Here is an 18,794-nt window from a genome sequence, read left to right on the forward strand (position 1 = left end):
GCAGCGAGTCGCGGAGCGCCGCGCACGCGCTGCACTCGCCGTCGCCGCGTCTGGACACACACGTCTCCTTACACTAACGGCGACAAGTCTTAACTCATAGGTGGACCTTATGTCGTCGCAATAAAGTACACCAATTATCAGTTAACACATTCATTGTCAGCTCATGCTACGCGCTATGAGCGTAGCCGGTAACACCGGTAAAAAAGAAACTAGGTCGCTCGCTGGTACTGAATGTGTTAACGGCCTCGTAGTAAGAGTAATTATTTATTTTAAGATTATTATAATTTTATGTTTACCCAGGTAACCCAGGTATTGGCTGTTGTACCTATTTATAAATGTTATTTTACAGTACATATGGTGCTAATTTACCGCCCTAGTTAGGTAAGTAGCACTATACGTGCGTACGTCGAAAATGTAAAGGGCCATATGTACTGTAAACGTTGTACAATACACCTTTTTTACACCCTTTAAACCTCTTAGTATTTTAGGTGCATAACGCCTATCTGGTGAAATCGGTAACAATCCGGTACGTGACGCGTTTAACACATACACCGGTACGCAATACAACACTAGGATTGCCAACTGTCGAAGGTTTTTATAGATGGCGCCAGCAAAGATTTTACCTGTCTCTAGTTTTGTTCTATGAGATCTGGTTTAAAGGACCAGGCCAATTTGAACGCTATTCTTAGGATTGACAGGTAAAACCTATGCTGGCGCCATCTGTAAAATACTTCGACCGACCAACCCCATCGGCACACGCTGCTGATAGACATTGCTCTTCAGATAGAGGCACGTCCTTGTATCTCGGTCTTAATTTGAGAAATTAGTATGAAAACCAAAAAATAAGATACGCATTCGTGAATGAATCTATTATCCTACCTAAAATATACCGATGTTTGTTATTAGTCCTGATTTAAAGATTTATTAACAATAATTAATTCTTACACCAGATAATGACCTTAAAACTAAACAAATTATTAACACAGCACCCCTTCAACAAAAAAAAAGTAAAAAAGAGACAGAATAAAAACCAAAAGGTAAGAGAAAGAGAAGCAGACAGTCCCGCTCGTGCCCTCAACCTAGTTAGTACGCTCAGACGTTACAGGAATGGAGGGAGGAATGGTCGCGTGTGGTCCGATCGTCTGTTAACTTTATATGTAATTAATTTACTAAATAAATACAATTACGTCTTGGTGCAGTCACCATCACATATATCGGAACGGCCGAGATGCTCAAAAATATCTGAAGACGCACTGTAACGCCTTGACAATAGAGGCGTGTTCAGATATTTGTAAGCATCTTGGCTACTCCGATATATCTGATGGCGACTGTACCAAAGACTTAATGTATTAAACAGAAACACCATTATAGCTAGGTTGCGGAAAAGACAGTATGAATATGTTTTTTATTGTTTATTACATTATGATATTAAAATATTCGATTAAACATAGGTACCGGTTTTTTGTTAGACAAGTTAAATATGTTTTATTGGAAACCGGTTTCTTTCTAGCCGCGACAGGCTATGGATAAAATTTAAATTTAGATATAAATTTTCCCCTTATTTCAGTTACGCCCACAATTACGACCAGGGGCCCGTTTCTCAAAGCTGTAAGTCCCTTTCTAACAACAGCTGTCAAAAAGTGACATCCGCTTGTATTACAAGTTACAAGATTTTGAGAAACGGGCCCCAGTACTCGTGTAAATTGGAAATATTTACAAAAAATGAGCTTCAGGGGTGTACACTTGTATGTACAGTGAGCTGCGACACTGCATGGAGAAATTATGAATGAATACATTGATAAAATCACCATGCACTTTTACGGCTGATGATACCTGGGCTATTATAGTATATAATGGTATATATATCTCGCTTGTGTCGCTCAAATGGTATAATTTTACAAGTAAAATTGGACCTAAAGTCACAACACATAAACGTCATAAACACAAGAGGAGGGGTAACCACCATGTGCTCTATGCAGTCAGTATCATGAACTTAGGAAGATAGCAAACCAACAGTAAAATGTCTCGTCAAACGGACGTACACGAACAGACAAGCGACCGGACCACCCGACCACACTCGGGATCAAAGCAAGCCACACAGGACGCACTAACCTCGGGTCCGTGTAGCTGTGTCTCAGCACCTCCCCGCGCCGGCGCTCCGACGCGTAGTGACACCTCTGTATCACCGGCACCCTCTCTTTCGGCGTCGATGTGAACACATCCTTATCAACATTCTTGTTGGACAGACTCTTGAAACGGTTGCGCACGTCGATTGATAACCCGTCAGTTTCCGGGTCAGATGTGATGCTGTAGAACTCGTCCTCTATACACCCTGATAGCCTGTTAGCTTCGGATATTAGAGAACTCTTTCTGTGCGCTAAAGGTGTTAAGAATGGGAAATTGTTGAAGAGTTCCTCGTTGCGCTTGTTCCTCTCTATTAAAGCCGGGATTGTGTTTAAGGATTTCTGCTTGAATATTTGGAAGTTCGTCAAAGGCTGGACGGCGTTGCTTATCATTGTCGCCGCGGCCTTCTTTTTCTTATCGAAATAAGTGGGCATAGCGAAGTGTGCATTACTTTCATTAGTGAGTGTCGTGTCTGGTGTTGTGTAGTCTTCTGTCGCGGGGGACTGTATGGCGTGTCTTATGACGTCCGGCGGTCCGGTGAGGGTCGTGTTGGGCGTCAGATACACGTCCGAGTTGTCGGACGAGACCGATTTCTCGAGCAGCAGCTTCGTTAACGTTTGTGCTCGCCCTGTGTGCTTGCACAAGCGACTGCGGGTGAGGGGACGAGAGAGAAACAAAAAATCTAAATTAATTAAGCTGACAATCGTCGGTTAGTTACTCGTGTTGAGGAGCGGGCACGGAGTGCTAGTGCGAGCACATTTAGCGGGACACAGCGCACGGAATGACTTCGTGGGTTAGACTTCTAAGAACGCTATGCACGAAGAATTTCGTACATTGACCCGCTTTCCTATTTCTATCGCACGCGCATATTATATTGCTGTCCCACTTGTACAGAGGCATTGAGCGCTGGCATCGTCATCATCATAATCATTTACTTGCACATAAAAAGGGGTTTACATAAAAGGTGTTATAAAAGTTATCGGCGGGACAGCTATATAAATTTATGCGCGTGCGATAGATACAGAAACAGGCAGGTCAATATCCGAAATTCTTCGTCCTTAGTGTTCTTACTTTAGTAAACACAACGTATGAAGCGCAATATATTAATATAAAACTATAAGTCGTATTTTATGGTACATAACTCAAAACGTACAGGTTCTCATGCTGATGACGTCACATTGCGTTCGCTGTGCGTCCTCGCGACTTTAGATCCTCCGCCGATATTATAAGTGATTTAGTTTTTCGGTTTTTGATCATAACATTCGGTATGAGCAAAGACTGAATAACACTTTCCAGTCCAGTACGACTCTCGTAAAAATCAAATTTAAAGTATCGGCCGAAGGATTTATTAAATATTCACAATTAAAAAAAAACATAAGTAGCAATAAAAAAAAAACAAAAAAAACAATAGAAATAGAACAATAAAAGGTAAAAACAATAAAAAAACACCCCAAAACAAGTACCACTATTTTTTACACCCTCACAGCCAGTTTCAGCCAATGAAGAATAGAAAAAAAAAATTATACGGTTTATAAACGGTCTTCCCATATTAAGCAAAACGGTTAGCATGTTTTTTATACAGCAGTTACATAAATGCCCTGATACCTAATAATATTTTTGTCTAGTTACAATCACACGATGAACTAGCCGGAAATTATTGATGCCAATACCCAATCATAAAAACGAAAATCTAAATTTCAGTTGAGCCTAGGTGGTAGGCTCGAGCTTTTTTCGAACTACCGCGATGAATCCCCAAGCAATGATATTCTACCTATCCCTCTACGGAACGAAATTATATTTTGCTGGAGAAACGACTAAGTAAAATATAGTTAGAAAAACCGGTTACATTAGGTACAAAACCGGTTAACTTACTTCAATGTATCCGACACCCATTACTACCTATATCGATATTAAGCAGGTGTTTCCTTACACTTACCAGATCTGGACGCATCTTCCGTATTTATGGCCAAGTAAGGTAATACCTCCTAATAGTCCTAATATACAGTTAATAGCAATGAAAACGGGCGAAAATATATAAGAATAAATATTTCTGATTTTTTATTCCTGAATTATACCTAGTGTCATTGTTTCGAGTGTAACTCTGTAGTTATGTAACGTTGTGAAACGACGCGATACTTGCGGTTTGACTAGAATTCTCTGTTTTTCGATGTTAACTTAATATAGTTTTGATTAAGAATCTTAAAATTATAGGATGGTCCTGAAGAGATTCCCAAGATCCTAAGGGCGTCCGCTATCGTCGGCGTGCAAAATTCGCGGGCGCTCACAGGCTGGGCCATTGTTGGTAAAATCCGTCGCACGCGTCGGCGCCAGTTAGCAACTCTAATACTTTTTTTCGAGCAACCGCGCCGGCTAGCGGACGCCCTGAATTTCATAGATTTTAGTTAGGACAGTAAAAAGCTATCGTCGAAAAACAGACGATTCTCATGAACAACAATTATGGCGTCATTACACAGTGGTCTCGTATTCTGTACATTGCGGTCTCGCGTACCTGTTGTGGTGGGGGCGCGCGTCCGCGGAGTCGCCCTCGGAGCTCTGTCGCGAGTGCGCGGACGCGGCGGACACGGAGCTGCCGTAGCCCGACGCCTGGAACGTTAGGGTATAGTTTGTAGCTTTCTAGTAGACCCCGAAGGCTAATCCTATTGTCTATTGTTCAGTAAAACCGCACGTGCTACTTACTTGCAAAAAAGGGTCCTAATTATTCTATTTGGCACCTGAGCGCGGGCTAGTCCGACGCTCAAAAAACCAGTGTAGGTGCGCTCTCCGATAACGCGCCTTTGTTACGCATCTCGATGACACATTTTACACTGGTTCTGTAGCGATCGACTCGCCGGCACTCAGTAACCGAAGTACCGATTTTTTATGCAGGTGGTTGTGGCACGTGGCACGAGCGGTTTTTCTTAACAATAGACAATAGGATTAGCCTTCGGGGTCTATTAGAAAGCTACAAACTATACTGTCAGCAGCAGAAGTTGCTAAGCGGGAGAGGTGTTCAAAATTACCTTGACAAGCTCTTATTCTCTTAAAAATAAAGATGTGTCAAGATTATTTTGAACACCCCGCCCGCTTAGAAACTTTTGCTACTGGCTAAACTTTTGCTGCGGGCTGTACAAGTGTACATATACGTATGTTATTGTATATATTCTAGTGGATGAAATTAACGTTATAATAAGGGCTATATTCGACCACCACGATGGAAAATAGGAAGTGGTCAATATGTCTATCACGTCACGTGTCTATTTCCATACATTGTTTAATTTTCGATTGGCGTTTTCTATCTAGGCCCCGAGATAGATGAGATGAGATAAGGCAAAAGGTGCGACGTCCGCCATTTTGTCCGACTGCACGATAGCGCAGGTCAGTTTAAATTTCTAAGGTCTTGCTACAAAGATTCGCCTTTGCTGTATATACATAGTTTAGGACTCTATGTTCTAGGCCCACTTTACTGCTCAAGTCCGCTAAAGTGTTGGATAAGTTGCGCGAGTGTGTGTGCTGCTACATACACTACGTAAGTCTCGCCGCAAACGGACGTTGTAAATAGGACTCTATGATCTACGCTGTAAGGCTCACTTTGCTGCTCGTGTCCCCGGAGGTGTTGGATGAGTTGCGCGAGTGTGTGTGCTGCTGGAGGCAGCTCGCGCACGACGCGGCGGTCAGCGTTCCCGTTCCTGGAATTATGTAACCGTAGAACGTTTACACCAATCGAAGTAAAATAAATAAATATTATGGAATGATCTTACACAAATCAACCTCTTCCCATAGTAAGCTCAATAACGCTTGTTTTGTGGGTACTAGACGACGATTTACATATTCTTAAAGACATGCAAAACATCCATAACTCGGGAACAAATATCTGTGATTAACACTTAAACATAATTCCCTTACCAGGATTCGAACCCGGGACCTCCTCTCCTAGTTCGTAGGCACTGTAGGCAGGCAGAGTCACTACAGCCAAGGCTAGGAGGCCGTTAAGAATAAAGAACCAAAGAATAAAGTTTAGTTTTAGTAGTTAGGTAATTCACGCAAGCCTCTAAAATAATTTAATTATATTTTCGTTGTAATAAACACAAGTTAATTAATAGGGCATCGAAATACAGTTGGTAAGTACATATATGGTTGTGACCTCGTGAAGTAGCAAGATGGTGACTTACCTTTTTTTTTAAATATATATACCTAATCATTCTTACAAAATGTACCTATGTATTTAGATTCTTGTATACGAAATAAACAATTTGCTCGCTATAGTAATAGTTACACAAGTAGCTAAGGAACTGGCTGCAAAATTATTCATATTTGACCTAAAAAAACATAATTTATTTTATTACCTACACTAGTTAACAAATTGATAAAAAAAATCGCACAGCAGCTCTTATAATAAGAAAAAGTCAGACAAACATATTTAAGCAACTAAAATATAAGAAACAACCTAAAGTTTCAAAGATAGAAATTTCCAAGTTCCATTTAACTTTCTTGCGAAATTCTTCTGAAGCTCAGAATTTATTTCGGGTAATGTAATTCTAAATTCGCATGGTCTGCCAAAATATTAATTTCGCATACGCATTTAAAACTTTATTGTCGTCGAATCGTAACTTGGTGCTCGAAAGTTACAATAAAGTACAACTCACGTAACTTAACCTCCTAACTCCCGATGTTCTTTTAAAAGGATAATTCAAGTCGAATTTTGAACTGTATTGGAATAAAAGGTTTAAATAAAATACAAACGAATCTGGGACTTCGGAGGCTAAAGGCGTGGGCGTGGCTCATTCTTAATTGTTAAAGGAATTTGGAGCTTCCATATTAAAGTACGTTCGATATTGGAATTTGGAATAAATGGGTAAACTGTGAGCAGTCGCAATCGCGCTGCCGTTTAATTATGGAACGTAACTTCGGTGCAGAAGTTTCAAATTCCTTTAACTAGTACAGCAGTAAGTAGCGCACCGACTGAAGTCAATGGATAGTATTTTAGTACGTAATTTGCGCGATTCAGCATACTCGCGACTTCAAAGAACTTTGGAGTTTCAACACGTGTACATTCATCAGGTAGGTAAAATACGATCAATTTCTTTATTGACCGAGCAAGTGCGAAGCGATAGCGTAGTTCTCTACTGGTCGTATTTCTCAACAGATTCTCGTGAAGTTTTGTGTAGTTATTTTGTCTTTGTTAAAGTTTAGGATTTGAGATAGGTCTACAGCTCACAGAGCCACTATTTTAGAGTTTGGCCACACATTTCCGTCAACAGAAAAAAAAAACGAGAGATTAAAATAAGACTTGACAGTGACACTTTTTTGAACGGCTTTTGTCTTTTATGGGTGGCCAAACTACAAATAGATACCCATAAATACAAATAAAAAATATGCGTGACAGTACGTTACAGAGGCTGGCGCAGTACCGTCACATGAGGTAACCGGCGACAGATGGGATAACTATAGACAATAATTAATAATGTAATTGGCTTTGTATTGTTACCTAAATCTGTATAATATGTTTTTGTAGCTGTTGGTACTCCTTAAAAATAAAAATAAAATAAATAAATAATACTTTTTGACTATGAAGATGAGCTAATATACCTAGCTAGTTGAAAAATTGTAAAAAGTACACTGCTGTCTGTGGGATGTTACCCCCCTGTCCCCAGTTACACTTGCCGGTAAAGCTTTGGATTCCTCCGAAAACGGTGCCGTCATATGACGGCCGTCATATAGCGGCAGCAAAAGACGGCCGTCTTTACGGTGGCGACATGTGGAAAGTACCACGGCGTCATAACACACCGTCATCCACCAAGGTCAAAGCGGCAAATTTGAAAAATGTAGGCGCGATGTGATAACGTCCCATAGAAAATTTGAATTTCGCGCCTTTTCCTACTGACAAGATTTGCTTGATCATCTATAATTTACTTGGAGGATGAAATATCATCAGAAGAGGAAAATAATCGTAGTACGGAATCATTTATTCAAATCTCGTGTCATTTATTCAAAATGGCGTCACCGCTATCTAATAAAACGTTCACGAAACTATCGACAAGGTCATGACGGCCGTCATCTTACGTTACGTTGACAATCAACGTAACGTAACGCCGTCTAGGAAACCGCGCCATCTTGTTTACATAGACAACGTTGTAGTGACGTCAGTCAACGCTATATAGCGGCCGTAATATGACGGCACCGTTTTCGGAGGAATCCAAAGCTTAAACAGCACAACAGGTGTACTAACCCGGATGGTCGGTGACGTCGTCCGGGTCCGGCGACGGCAGCTCGCACGACGGCAGCGACGACAGCGGCTGCGAGTGCCCGCCCTCTGTGAACGACGACCAACCGTCACATTGGAAATAGCACAAAAAGTAGGCACGTGGGCGAATCAACTTTATGACCAGTGGCGGATTTGCCCTTGCTCCAGTAGGCCCCGGTCTAGGGCTGCAGTCTATAATGGTGCGTGCTGAGAAAGGGGCGGCTACTAGTTACTACAGGGCTTGGGGCCTAGGGCGGCCAAGATCGCAAATCCGCCACTGTTAATAACAATTATGACCGACACCAATCTGTCCACATCTTTTAAACTTGAAGGCGACGACTGTTAAATCTAAAAATCTAATAAACAGAAACTGTGTATATTATAGAAGCCCGATTTCTTGGTAACTCCGGAGACATTCGGAGACATTTTGAGTAACGCAAGAGGCACTCAAGACTGAAGGTCAAAAAGTTGATTCGCCCACTTGTTAAAGGTGAGAGACCCATGCAAATTGAAATTGAATTGCCAGCCTGCTGTAAAAGAAACGTGAGGCTGCTGGCCTCGGGGCCGCGTGTGACGTCACTCACCGTAGTTGGACCGTTTGGTGAGGCTGCCGAAGCCGCTGCTGGGCGTGCTGGAGGCGCAGTCGTCCTCGGGGCCGCGTGTGACGTCACTCACCGTAGTTGGACCGTTTGGTGAGGCTGCCGAAGCCGCTGCTGGGCGTGCTGGAGGCGCAGTTGTCCTCGGGGCCGCGTGTGACGTCACTCACCGTAGTTGGACCGTTTGGTGAGGCTGCCGAAGCCGCTGCTGGGCGTGCTGGAGGCGCAGTTGTCCTCGGGGCCGCGTGTGACGTCACTCACCGTAGTTGGACCGTTTGGTGAGGCTGCCGAAGCCGCTGCTGGGCGTGCTGGAGGCGCAGTCGTCCTCGGGGCCGCCGGCCGCGCTCTCGGAGCCGCTGTCCGCCTTGCCGTCCACGTCCTGCTTGCGCTCGGGCCTGTACAGAAACATGACATTGGAATTAAAGAACAATTAACGAATTAATGGCCACCAAATAGATCAACAATTAATTACTAAGGAACCGGTTTGAACTCTTTTTGTGAAGGCGAATGATTTAAGAATTTTGTTTTACACAACCAACGAGTTCATCATTCGTAAAGCATGGCATTAAAACTGCGGATGGGCGGCTAAATAAGAGCTTTGTTGATATCATAATTATGTTATTTTGTTCTCATTCGCCCGTGCGTCTCGCTCTTGGCAATACAAGTACGGACAAGAGCGAGCGAAGTGCACGCGCGAGCCGCGAATGATAACAAAACGACATTTAGATATCATTTTCTTATCACAATGTAAATTCGAATGGGCCTCCTAGAAGCACACAAAAAACATCTTTTCGCTAACGATTATTCCGTTCGATGTGTAAAAAAATCGAGAACGCTTTAAAATCCATAAATAATTACCGCCGAGTTTCAGAAGACACTCAAGTATCATTAAGGGGAGATTATCGCCTCTCCTCATTGATTTACCATCAGGGTTCATCTTACCGCTTATTCAGCAAGCTCGCTTCCCGTACGATGGAAAAGCGACCGTGTTCAGTCCACGTAAAGTACAAAGTGTAGATATGGGTAGTGAGAGTAGTTACTATTGGGAAGCGATCTGATCTTATTGGTGCAATTATTAGATCCCGGCGTAACCTAGTTAGGTTGGGTGTTTTCAGCAGCGAACTAGAATATCTATAAAGTTTGACTAGAGCTTAAACGTGACCCCACGTGTATTGTACCGCGAGCGACTCAACTGTATCATCGCCCACACTGTTAACAGACAGATTGTAAACCTTATTACAAAAGGCATAAGGGCCACCGATGGACAGTTAAGAGTGTTGCTGTTTTTACTGCCTGCAGCGATTTTTTCGTTCGCTGACTGCGCGCAGCTCAGCAACGTCAAATATTGTAATGCCGCGCAAGATGTTTGACGTAGAGTCTGTTCGGAAAGAGAAGAATCGTGGAATGTATGGGGCCCAATACATTCCACGACCCTTCTCTTTCCGAACACTCTATAGAATGTTATTTTAGCCAATCAAAACTTTTACTGACCAATCACCACTTTATTTTAATATAGAAATAGAAATACTTTATTTGGTGTAAAACATAAAACTTAACCTATAATACATCTTATTCAAATATATTCTAACACCAAAATGGATGCCACTCAGCATATGCCGATGTCTAAGGTACTTAGCCATGGCGCTGGTTTTCAGGGCAACCAGGGAAAATACAATGAAAATAAACAAAACCAAGCTAACATGTGGGAGAAAGTGAGTTTAAACTATAATAGTGAGAATATTGTGTATTGGGTAATATTCAAAGCTGCGGGCGGGGTAGGTATGTATGTATACAATATAGCGATACCGCGCTGTTGTCACTATAAAATCGGTGCACACCTCCGCCACAAACACACTCTCCAAGCGTGCATGGAGCGCTAGCACTTACAGCCCGTTGGTTTCTGACGATTTGGTTGGGACTTAGGAGTTTGCTGAAGCCGTCTCTGCCCACTGCTTCTATATATGTACATTATACTCACACTTTGAAGAGCGGGTCGCCGGAGATCATGTTCATCTTGATCCGCACCCGCAGCACGGAGTTGTCGAGCCTCCGCCGCGGGTCGTAGCCCTCGAGCAGCCGCCGGCGGGTGCTCTCGCCGGCGCCGGCCAGCTCCGCCAGGTTCACGTCGCAGAAGCCGAGCTTCTGGTATGAACGTCCCCCTGGAATATTAAAGGTCTTGGTTAAGTACAGGTCTTGTTTCTGGTGCGTTCATTTGAAAGGAAAGTTATACAATGTTTTATCGAAAATAAGCGTCACAGTTTGCCTCACGGTTTCTAGTCACCATTAACTATATGTAGAGCGTAGCACGACAGTTTACATTTGATATTCACTGCCATTCCTTAAGTTTGCCATCCCCTGAGCTACATTCCTTGCACGGTGCCAAGTTGAGCGGAACATCTTTTCAAAGTTAGCAGTGAAACTCGTGAATTGCGATCCGGCTGGCTGTTTGAATGGAGGCTGGAGGCTTCGCTCGTCGCTGCAGTAAACTATTCGTATTCGACTAAGTCCATTAACTGGCCGTGAGTCGTGACCGAGGTCGCATCGCAAAATAGGTAGAATTGGCGTACAGGAATACTTTATGACAAAGATGATTTGAGAGCTAAGTAGCGAATGATGCCATTCCTACCTAATGCATTTGAGTTCGCTCACGCTAACTAACGAACCATGCGACTGATTCACATCTCTCGGAGCATAAGCAATAAGCTAATCGTAGGAACTTCAGGTTCCTCAGATAATACAAATAGGTATGTATACAATATTAGCCTTATTAGTCTTATTACATTACAATAAGATACAAAATTGTGAATATATATCTAACGTCCACAGCCTATTGATGGTATCTGAACCCGTTCCCGTACGTCAGGTCACGTATTTGTGAACTGTTTGGATCGTTTCATGGCAGTGTCATCTCGAACCGATATAAGTGAGAGAATAGTTGACAACCGAGACACTTCAAGCTGAATATCACGCGGGGGAGAATGAGGTCTCGGCAAATATCACGTAAATAGGTATAGGTACCTACCTAAATTCAACACATTTATACTTACTCTAAATTTTGAATACGCGGTATTATAATCAATGTCTGGGAGACCGAGCTTCGCTCGGAAAACATATAAAAACTCAAAAATGAGCGTTTACCCAAAGATAAGACCTAGCTAGATCAATTTTTCGCCCCCGAAAACCCATATACCAAATTTCACCCAAATCGTTAGAGCCGTTTCCGAGATCATTGAAATATATATATATATATATGTCGAAGAGGGAGAGGGGCTAATTGTGTGGGGCTATTGATAGCGGGTGGTGGGCATGGTACCTCGATGTATTACTTCACAGCCAAAATAGTAGGTATGCTACCAACGCATGAAATAAACATTCAGATTCGTTAACCATACTAGTGCCTACTATGTTTCAGTACTAAATGATGAAAAGAACTAATTGCTATTAGAATGTTGACTGGTTAAATTCAAAATAAAAAGATCACATGAAATCGTTCAAATCTTTATTTAAGTCAAACTACACCGGCTCCAACCCTACACCTCTGACCCGAGAAGATTTAACCCGGCAACAAACTCGGCGGGACACATCTTTTCAAAACAACACATAGTTTCTTTATTTTACAAAAGTAAGCTTCTAATGGCACATAAGAAATCAAAATAACACTTGGAATAAAACACTTAGCTAAACGGTTAAAGAACGTGAGAATCTATAAGCTTTCAGAATAACCTTCAGGTACAAGCCTTCAGGAACGTAGCGAATTAGGCACGAGCTTGGCTAACGTCCGATCTCTAGCGCGGTCCGATCAAGAAGAAAAAAGCCAGTTCCAGCGGCGGAGCCAACTGCTCCCGCCTCCAATTCAAGTTGGTAAACCTGCCTGACCAGTCTACCAACATAACGACAAAAATGCCTGCTCGTGCCTACGTTCACTCAAGATACTCCTCTTGACGTTCCAAAGCCTTCTACCTGTCATTTTAGTTCATCAATACGCCAATAGATGGTGGCGTTATTCACTACGCAACTTTATTATTTCGTTACAAGCAAATAATACGTAGCCAAACATTGCTAATCGACTTTATACAGGCGTCTAACTATGAACTGTAACGCTGCAATATGTCCTTCTGGTGTCTCGCTCCGACATATATATATTATATATATATATATATATATATATATAAATATACAAGAATTGCTCGTTTAAAGGTATTATATATATGTATTAGATGAGAGGCCATATTTTCGTACGAAATTCTAGTTAGTACCTTGTTAATAACTTTCATTGTGCTATTTGAGTCGGGGTATAGCCTATAGGTTCGGTCTTTTGTGTATGGATTGAATAGGATCCTGTTATTCGTGGTGTTCTACAAATGCGACTGCTTTCTTTGACTCACCATTGTGTGCCATGTGTGGAATTTGTTATATATTTCTTTTCTGTTTACTTGGCTTTCCGATCAACTCATAAAGACGATTAATTAGTAGGCTATAGAACTCCGGTGTTCGCGTTCGCGCACATTTTGCACACGAGATGTCCCAGTGTACCGCGTGTCATCTACACCAGCTCATCTTTGCACTCCTTCCGTACGGAGACGCGAATCAGTGCCGGTTCCAAAACTCCCGTGTTCGCGTTTGCACACGAGATGTCCCATTGTACCGCGTGTCGTCTACACCAGCTCACCTTTGCACTCCTTCCGTACGGAGACGCGAATCAGTGCCGGTTCCAAAACTCCCGTGTTCGCGTTTGCACACGAGATGTCCCATTGTACCGCGTGTCGTCTACACCAGCTCACCTTTGCACTCCTTCCGCACAGAGACGCGCATCAGAGCCGGTTCCAAAACTCCCGTGTTCGCGTTCGCGCACATTTTGCAAACGAACGAGAACTGCGCGTTCCAGCGCACCGCGTGGTTGCGGACCTCCTCGCTGCAACAAAGACAATAAGTTTATTAGTCAATTAATTAATTATGTTTTGGGGTCACTTAGGATCGGAGATCGGTCTCGAAAATGTGTTTTTTTTTCATTATGGGTATCACAATCAAAACAATAATAAAGTACACAATAGGTATCGTTAAAGCCGGTCCGCTATACCGGTATGCGTAATACCGGTATTCATGGCCTACTTGGACACATCTAGTACAAAATGCACCCGAGCGTAGATTCTAAAATCGTCCTTAAACAGTTATTCACAACATAGGATCATCCACTTGACCGCACACGGCCTCCACCAATACACACAAACATGCTAAAAGATCGTAATAATAATACGTGTTTTAATTTTAAAGTGATTTATGCCTATGTAAGTAAGGCAGCAACGAGGCCTTGCGAGATTTCCCCGTCTGCAATTATCGTGCGCTTTCCATTGCCGATGATTCAATGCTGGGTTGAGCGTTTATTTTAACGTTCGTAGAATTCGCACGCACAGAATAGATTTATGGCGTTAGTTATTAATGATTTGTAATTAAGCAAGTAGGTATGTGTCTAATTTTTAGGGGTCTGTGCCTGGAAGACGTAAGTTTCGTTATGCTTCTTTCCTGCAGATATTTTGATATAAATTGTTACGAAAATCTCTTTTCTTGCTGGACCCTTAAACCAAAGGCTTATTCAAACCTTCTTCTAAGCTATATGATGAAAGCCAATAAAATCTTCACCCATTATATTATCTGCAGAAAAGAGTCCGTTTTCCAGACCGTATCGAACTTCCGATTCAATTCATAACTAAACTATGAAGCTAAATGTACCTAATATCATAAAATATCAGGTAAGCTTCTGAAGAAAAATTGAATTTTAATGTCCCGCCGTCACACGGAGACTAAGTCCTATAAAGGCAGAATACGGTATTACCCAAGCTGAGTGAACACAAAGCACAGGAAGCTTTTGTAAAATTACTAGAACCTAAGTCTTAAGAGGCCTTATTCCTTAGAGCGTTCACCGATTTCACGAAATAACACTCGATAGATGGCGTTGGCGCTCGGTACGCGAGCGCCGGCAAAGTTAAGCGCGTTTCAACGCAGGCGAGAATAATATTGATACTTTTCAATTTAATTGCAAAGTAACATTATTTTTAGCGTTATATTGGCACTCTTTATTTTATTTTATAAGCATGGTAGTAGTCAATAGAGTGTATGTGTTGGGATAATATATAACCAGAGGCGAGTAAATAATAACAATATTTACCTCTGGCATGGAATTATTGTGACAATCACTCTTCTTATGAATAAGGTGTATTCGGGTATTTCCGAATGAACAAATAGTGGCGGATAATTCCGAAAGCTGACTCTTACTACAACGGAATATGAGTGATTTTACAATTATTTTCGGAATTACCCGAATAAACCTTACTACTAATATTCGTCATTGTAGTAGTGTTGTATTTTCAAACTTCTTTAGCGGCGCTGTGCACTTTTTGAGGTGGGGAAAAAATGTTAAACTCGCGACAGATCACGTGACCGTAAGACGGACACGTGACCTGATCAAAAAACTGTTACAATGTTATTGAGTTTTTCTTTATTGATTTAAATGCCATCTAGTGAGTTTCCCTCTAACCGGTATTAATATAACTCGAGTACCAACAGTGATGTGCTTAGGGGTTTCAAGTAATGCGACGAAATAACGCTAGATGGCATTAACATCAATTATACATAGTGCTGCAGACATTTTGCACTAGTCATTGAGTTTTCACTTCTGCCGGCACTCCCGGAGTGCAACCCGAAGTTTTTTTTTTTTACAAACCATGACAAACCATGAGTTTTGTTTACATTTTTGCTGCCCACAAATTGTCGTCTTTTTGTACTATTTCTGTTTTTAGGGGAAAGTCGGGGCCCGTCCATACTGCAAATAAACATGTTTCTTTATTTGTGATATGCAACTGGCCCTATCTGTTAAAACCAGTCATTGTTTTTATTTAAAACCATGATACCGTTGACTACATTCCACATTTTTTTTTGTTTGATGGCCTCGTCGGGGTCAATACCGAAATCCGATTATTTATATTATGCCATCTTCGCTCCACTCCATTAAGATACCCTGGACAGAGGGCCTACCGCGAACCACGTTCGACGTGTTACCTCCCTGTCACACTTACGTACGAATTTACAAGTGCGACAGAGAGGCAACACGGCCAACACGTCGAACGTGGTTCGCGGTAGGCGCTCAGGCCTATGGAACTCTCCGCGCGAGCACGGATTTATACCTACGAATCTCTTCCCGTTCACGGTAGAAAATCAAGCTAGTTGGTCGCCGGCGCTCGAATATGCCAAAATGTATGCGAAATAAATGTCTTCTTCACGAACAAATAACACATGTTGTAGTGTGGAATTGTGGATGGATGCAGAAACAAAAAAAAACTAATAAAAAAATCCGTGTTTGCTCTACCGATTAATAGGAAAAGTAACTATTAGACGTTCTCAATATAAGTACTTATACCAATTTTTTTTACGATAGTCGCAAGCTACGTAGTACGCCGTTTTATAAACCGCGTAGTGTTTACGCGGTTTATAAAACGGCGTAAACACTACGGTTACTGTAGGGAGATATGACCTTTTAAAATATTTCGCAGTCACTCATCATAATAAATAATAAAATAAGGAAAAACCCTAACTTAAGACAAAAGATAAATAAAGAGAATAATAAAATAAATTTATAAGTAATTAATAATGATAAAAGGAATATTATAATTATTAATTACTTATTGCAACTTATCTTGCTCATAGTTATTTTACAATTAATAAAACTTATATTTGTACCTTAGGTAAGTAGGTAGGTATCTTTCATACAATCTATAGTTTAGGTAAGTAGGTAGGTACTTATTTGTAAAATAATTTCTAAGCGTCGGCAACCCTAGCTTTGTGCCGGTGCGCGCGGTGCGGGGAGCGGTGCGTTGAAGGTCATTCCATTGTATTTTTGTGTAGGTATTAAAACGGTAGGCATTTGAGTTTTCTTTGAGAGATAAGTATCTGTTCGTAAGAACTATAATATAGCCCTGTGCCCTGGACCTCATCTAGATCGATGGTACTCGTCAGGGCAAAGCTATTGAGCCCAAACACGATACAGTTATGATGAGTAGATAAGGAGTTCTGGTGACCAACTCCTGACTCCATTATGAGAACCTGGACCTCATCTAGATAGATGGTGCTCGTCAAGGCAAATCGAATGCGCCCAAACACGATGGAGTTATGATAAGTAGATTAGGAGTTCTGGTGACCAACTCCTGACTCCATCATGAGACCCTGGACCTCATCTAGATAGATGGTGCTCGTCAGGACAAATCTAATAATCCTAAATACGATGGAGTTATGATGAGTAGATTAGGAGTTCTGGTGACCGACTCCTGACTCCATCATGAGACCCTGGACGTCCTCAAGATATATAGTGCTCGTCAGGGCAAATCTAATGAGCCCAAACACGATGGAGTGATAATATGTAGATTAGGAGTTCTGGTGACCAACTCCTGACTCCATCATGAGAACCTGGACCTCATCTAGAACGAAGGTGCTCGTCGAGGCAAATCTATTGAGCCCAAACACGATGGAGTTATGATGAGTAGATTAGGAGTTCGGTGACCAACTCCTGACTCCATCATGAGAACCTGGACATTATCCAGGTCGTCCGGGTATAATAATAATGCAAAACCTAACCAGTATTCAAGTAACACTGAAAACCTATCACCTAGCGAGAGTCTGTTGTTGAAATTAAATATGGTGTAAAAAATGTACTTATTTGTATCAAGATTTTCTAGTCGCTGTATACAGCACTTCTCGGAACTCTCTGGCTGTTTACGAACGCACCATAGTCACCGAACGCCTGACGATCGAGCACAGGTCCGTCCCCTAAGCCGCCTCGGCGGAGAATGAGCGCGCGGCGTCGGTGCAGCGTGATTTATACGTGTTTTAAAATAATATAAATTTACGGCAAGGTAGGTCCTATAGTTATGATTATTTTTTTATGGGTTAACGTATAGTTATAGTTTGCTATAATATTATTTTTAGGGCAAAATAATAGTACAATTTGCGATAAAAAAATATAATGTAACCCTGTTTTCACCCAAAAAATGAAGAAAGTTCGGAAGGTTAAATATCCATTTTTTTTAATGAATCTTTGATTTTCAATAGTCTTAGCCGCTCGTAAAAGATATGGTGAATTGAATTGTAATCATTTCTGTATCAAATGATTCTTGTTTACTGCAAAATTGAGAACCGAAACGACAGTTCTCACTGCAAATTTTGAAAAAGCCTCCCAAGAAAACTCATTTATTTTAGGTTTAAAAAGAGAAAATGTCAACTTGAACGGTCTTACTTGCTAGTTTAAGAAATGATTATTTAAGTACGTTATCAGTTTTTGAATGAATACTAATAGTTACGTCGTAATCTTGAATGAAAAAGGTAACAGATTGCAAAAAACGCTCGCTTGTAGGACTAAGGACTCTTAAATGGTCGTGCACTGCCGAGCCTTTCCCGAGGGGCTACAGTATGAGGTTCAACGCGCATGTAACACCCCTGTAGTTGCAGACGTCCATAGGCTACGGTGACTACTTACCATCAGGTTGGCCCTATGCTTGTTTGCCACGAATGTCTGGGTGATTACTATCTTTCACGTTATGACATAAGAGATGAAGTCACGTAAACAAAATGTGAGCTCACATCGTTAATTGTGGCTAATGGCTGATATCAGCGCCCGGCTAGCATTGATTCCTATGACGTCACAATCTGTTAAAAAGTGTATTACATGACTTCAATACGGCTACCATATACGGCTGACATAAACGCCGTCGAGAACGTAATTTACTTTCTATACATCTCGCTCGTACTCGCATATTAGTGCAAACGAGATGTATAGAAAGTAAATTACG

The 18,794-nt window shown here is 41.7% G+C and overlaps 1 protein-coding gene across 3 annotated transcripts in view; it reads right to left on the bottom strand.

The window, feature by feature from the left end:
• Positions 1-18,794, bottom strand: part of LOC134661528 (early estrogen-induced gene 1 protein) — a 62,493-nt gene that overhangs the window by 9,180 nt on the left and 34,519 nt on the right. For 2 of the 3 annotated variants that reach the window (XM_063517647.1, XM_063517648.1), the window contains exons 2-8: positions 13,743-13,873; positions 10,940-11,120; positions 9,223-9,356; positions 8,351-8,434; positions 5,713-5,810; positions 4,634-4,728; positions 2,113-2,772 (exon numbers count right to left, since the gene is read on the bottom strand). In XM_063517647.1, the coding sequence (XP_063373717.1) occupies positions 2,113-2,772; positions 4,634-4,728; positions 5,713-5,810; positions 8,351-8,434; positions 9,223-9,356; positions 10,940-11,120; positions 13,743-13,873 (1,383 nt within the window). The remainder of the gene's footprint in view (positions 1-2,112; positions 2,773-4,633; positions 4,729-5,712; positions 5,811-8,350; positions 8,435-9,222; positions 9,357-10,939; positions 11,121-13,742; positions 13,874-18,794) is intronic. The other variant, XM_063517649.1, reaches the window with a different exon arrangement.

Source organism: Cydia amplana, chromosome Z, assembly GCF_948474715.1.
Source record: "Cydia amplana chromosome Z, ilCydAmpl1.1, whole genome shotgun sequence".
Classification (NCBI taxonomy): domain Eukaryota; kingdom Metazoa; phylum Arthropoda; class Insecta; order Lepidoptera; family Tortricidae; genus Cydia; species Cydia amplana.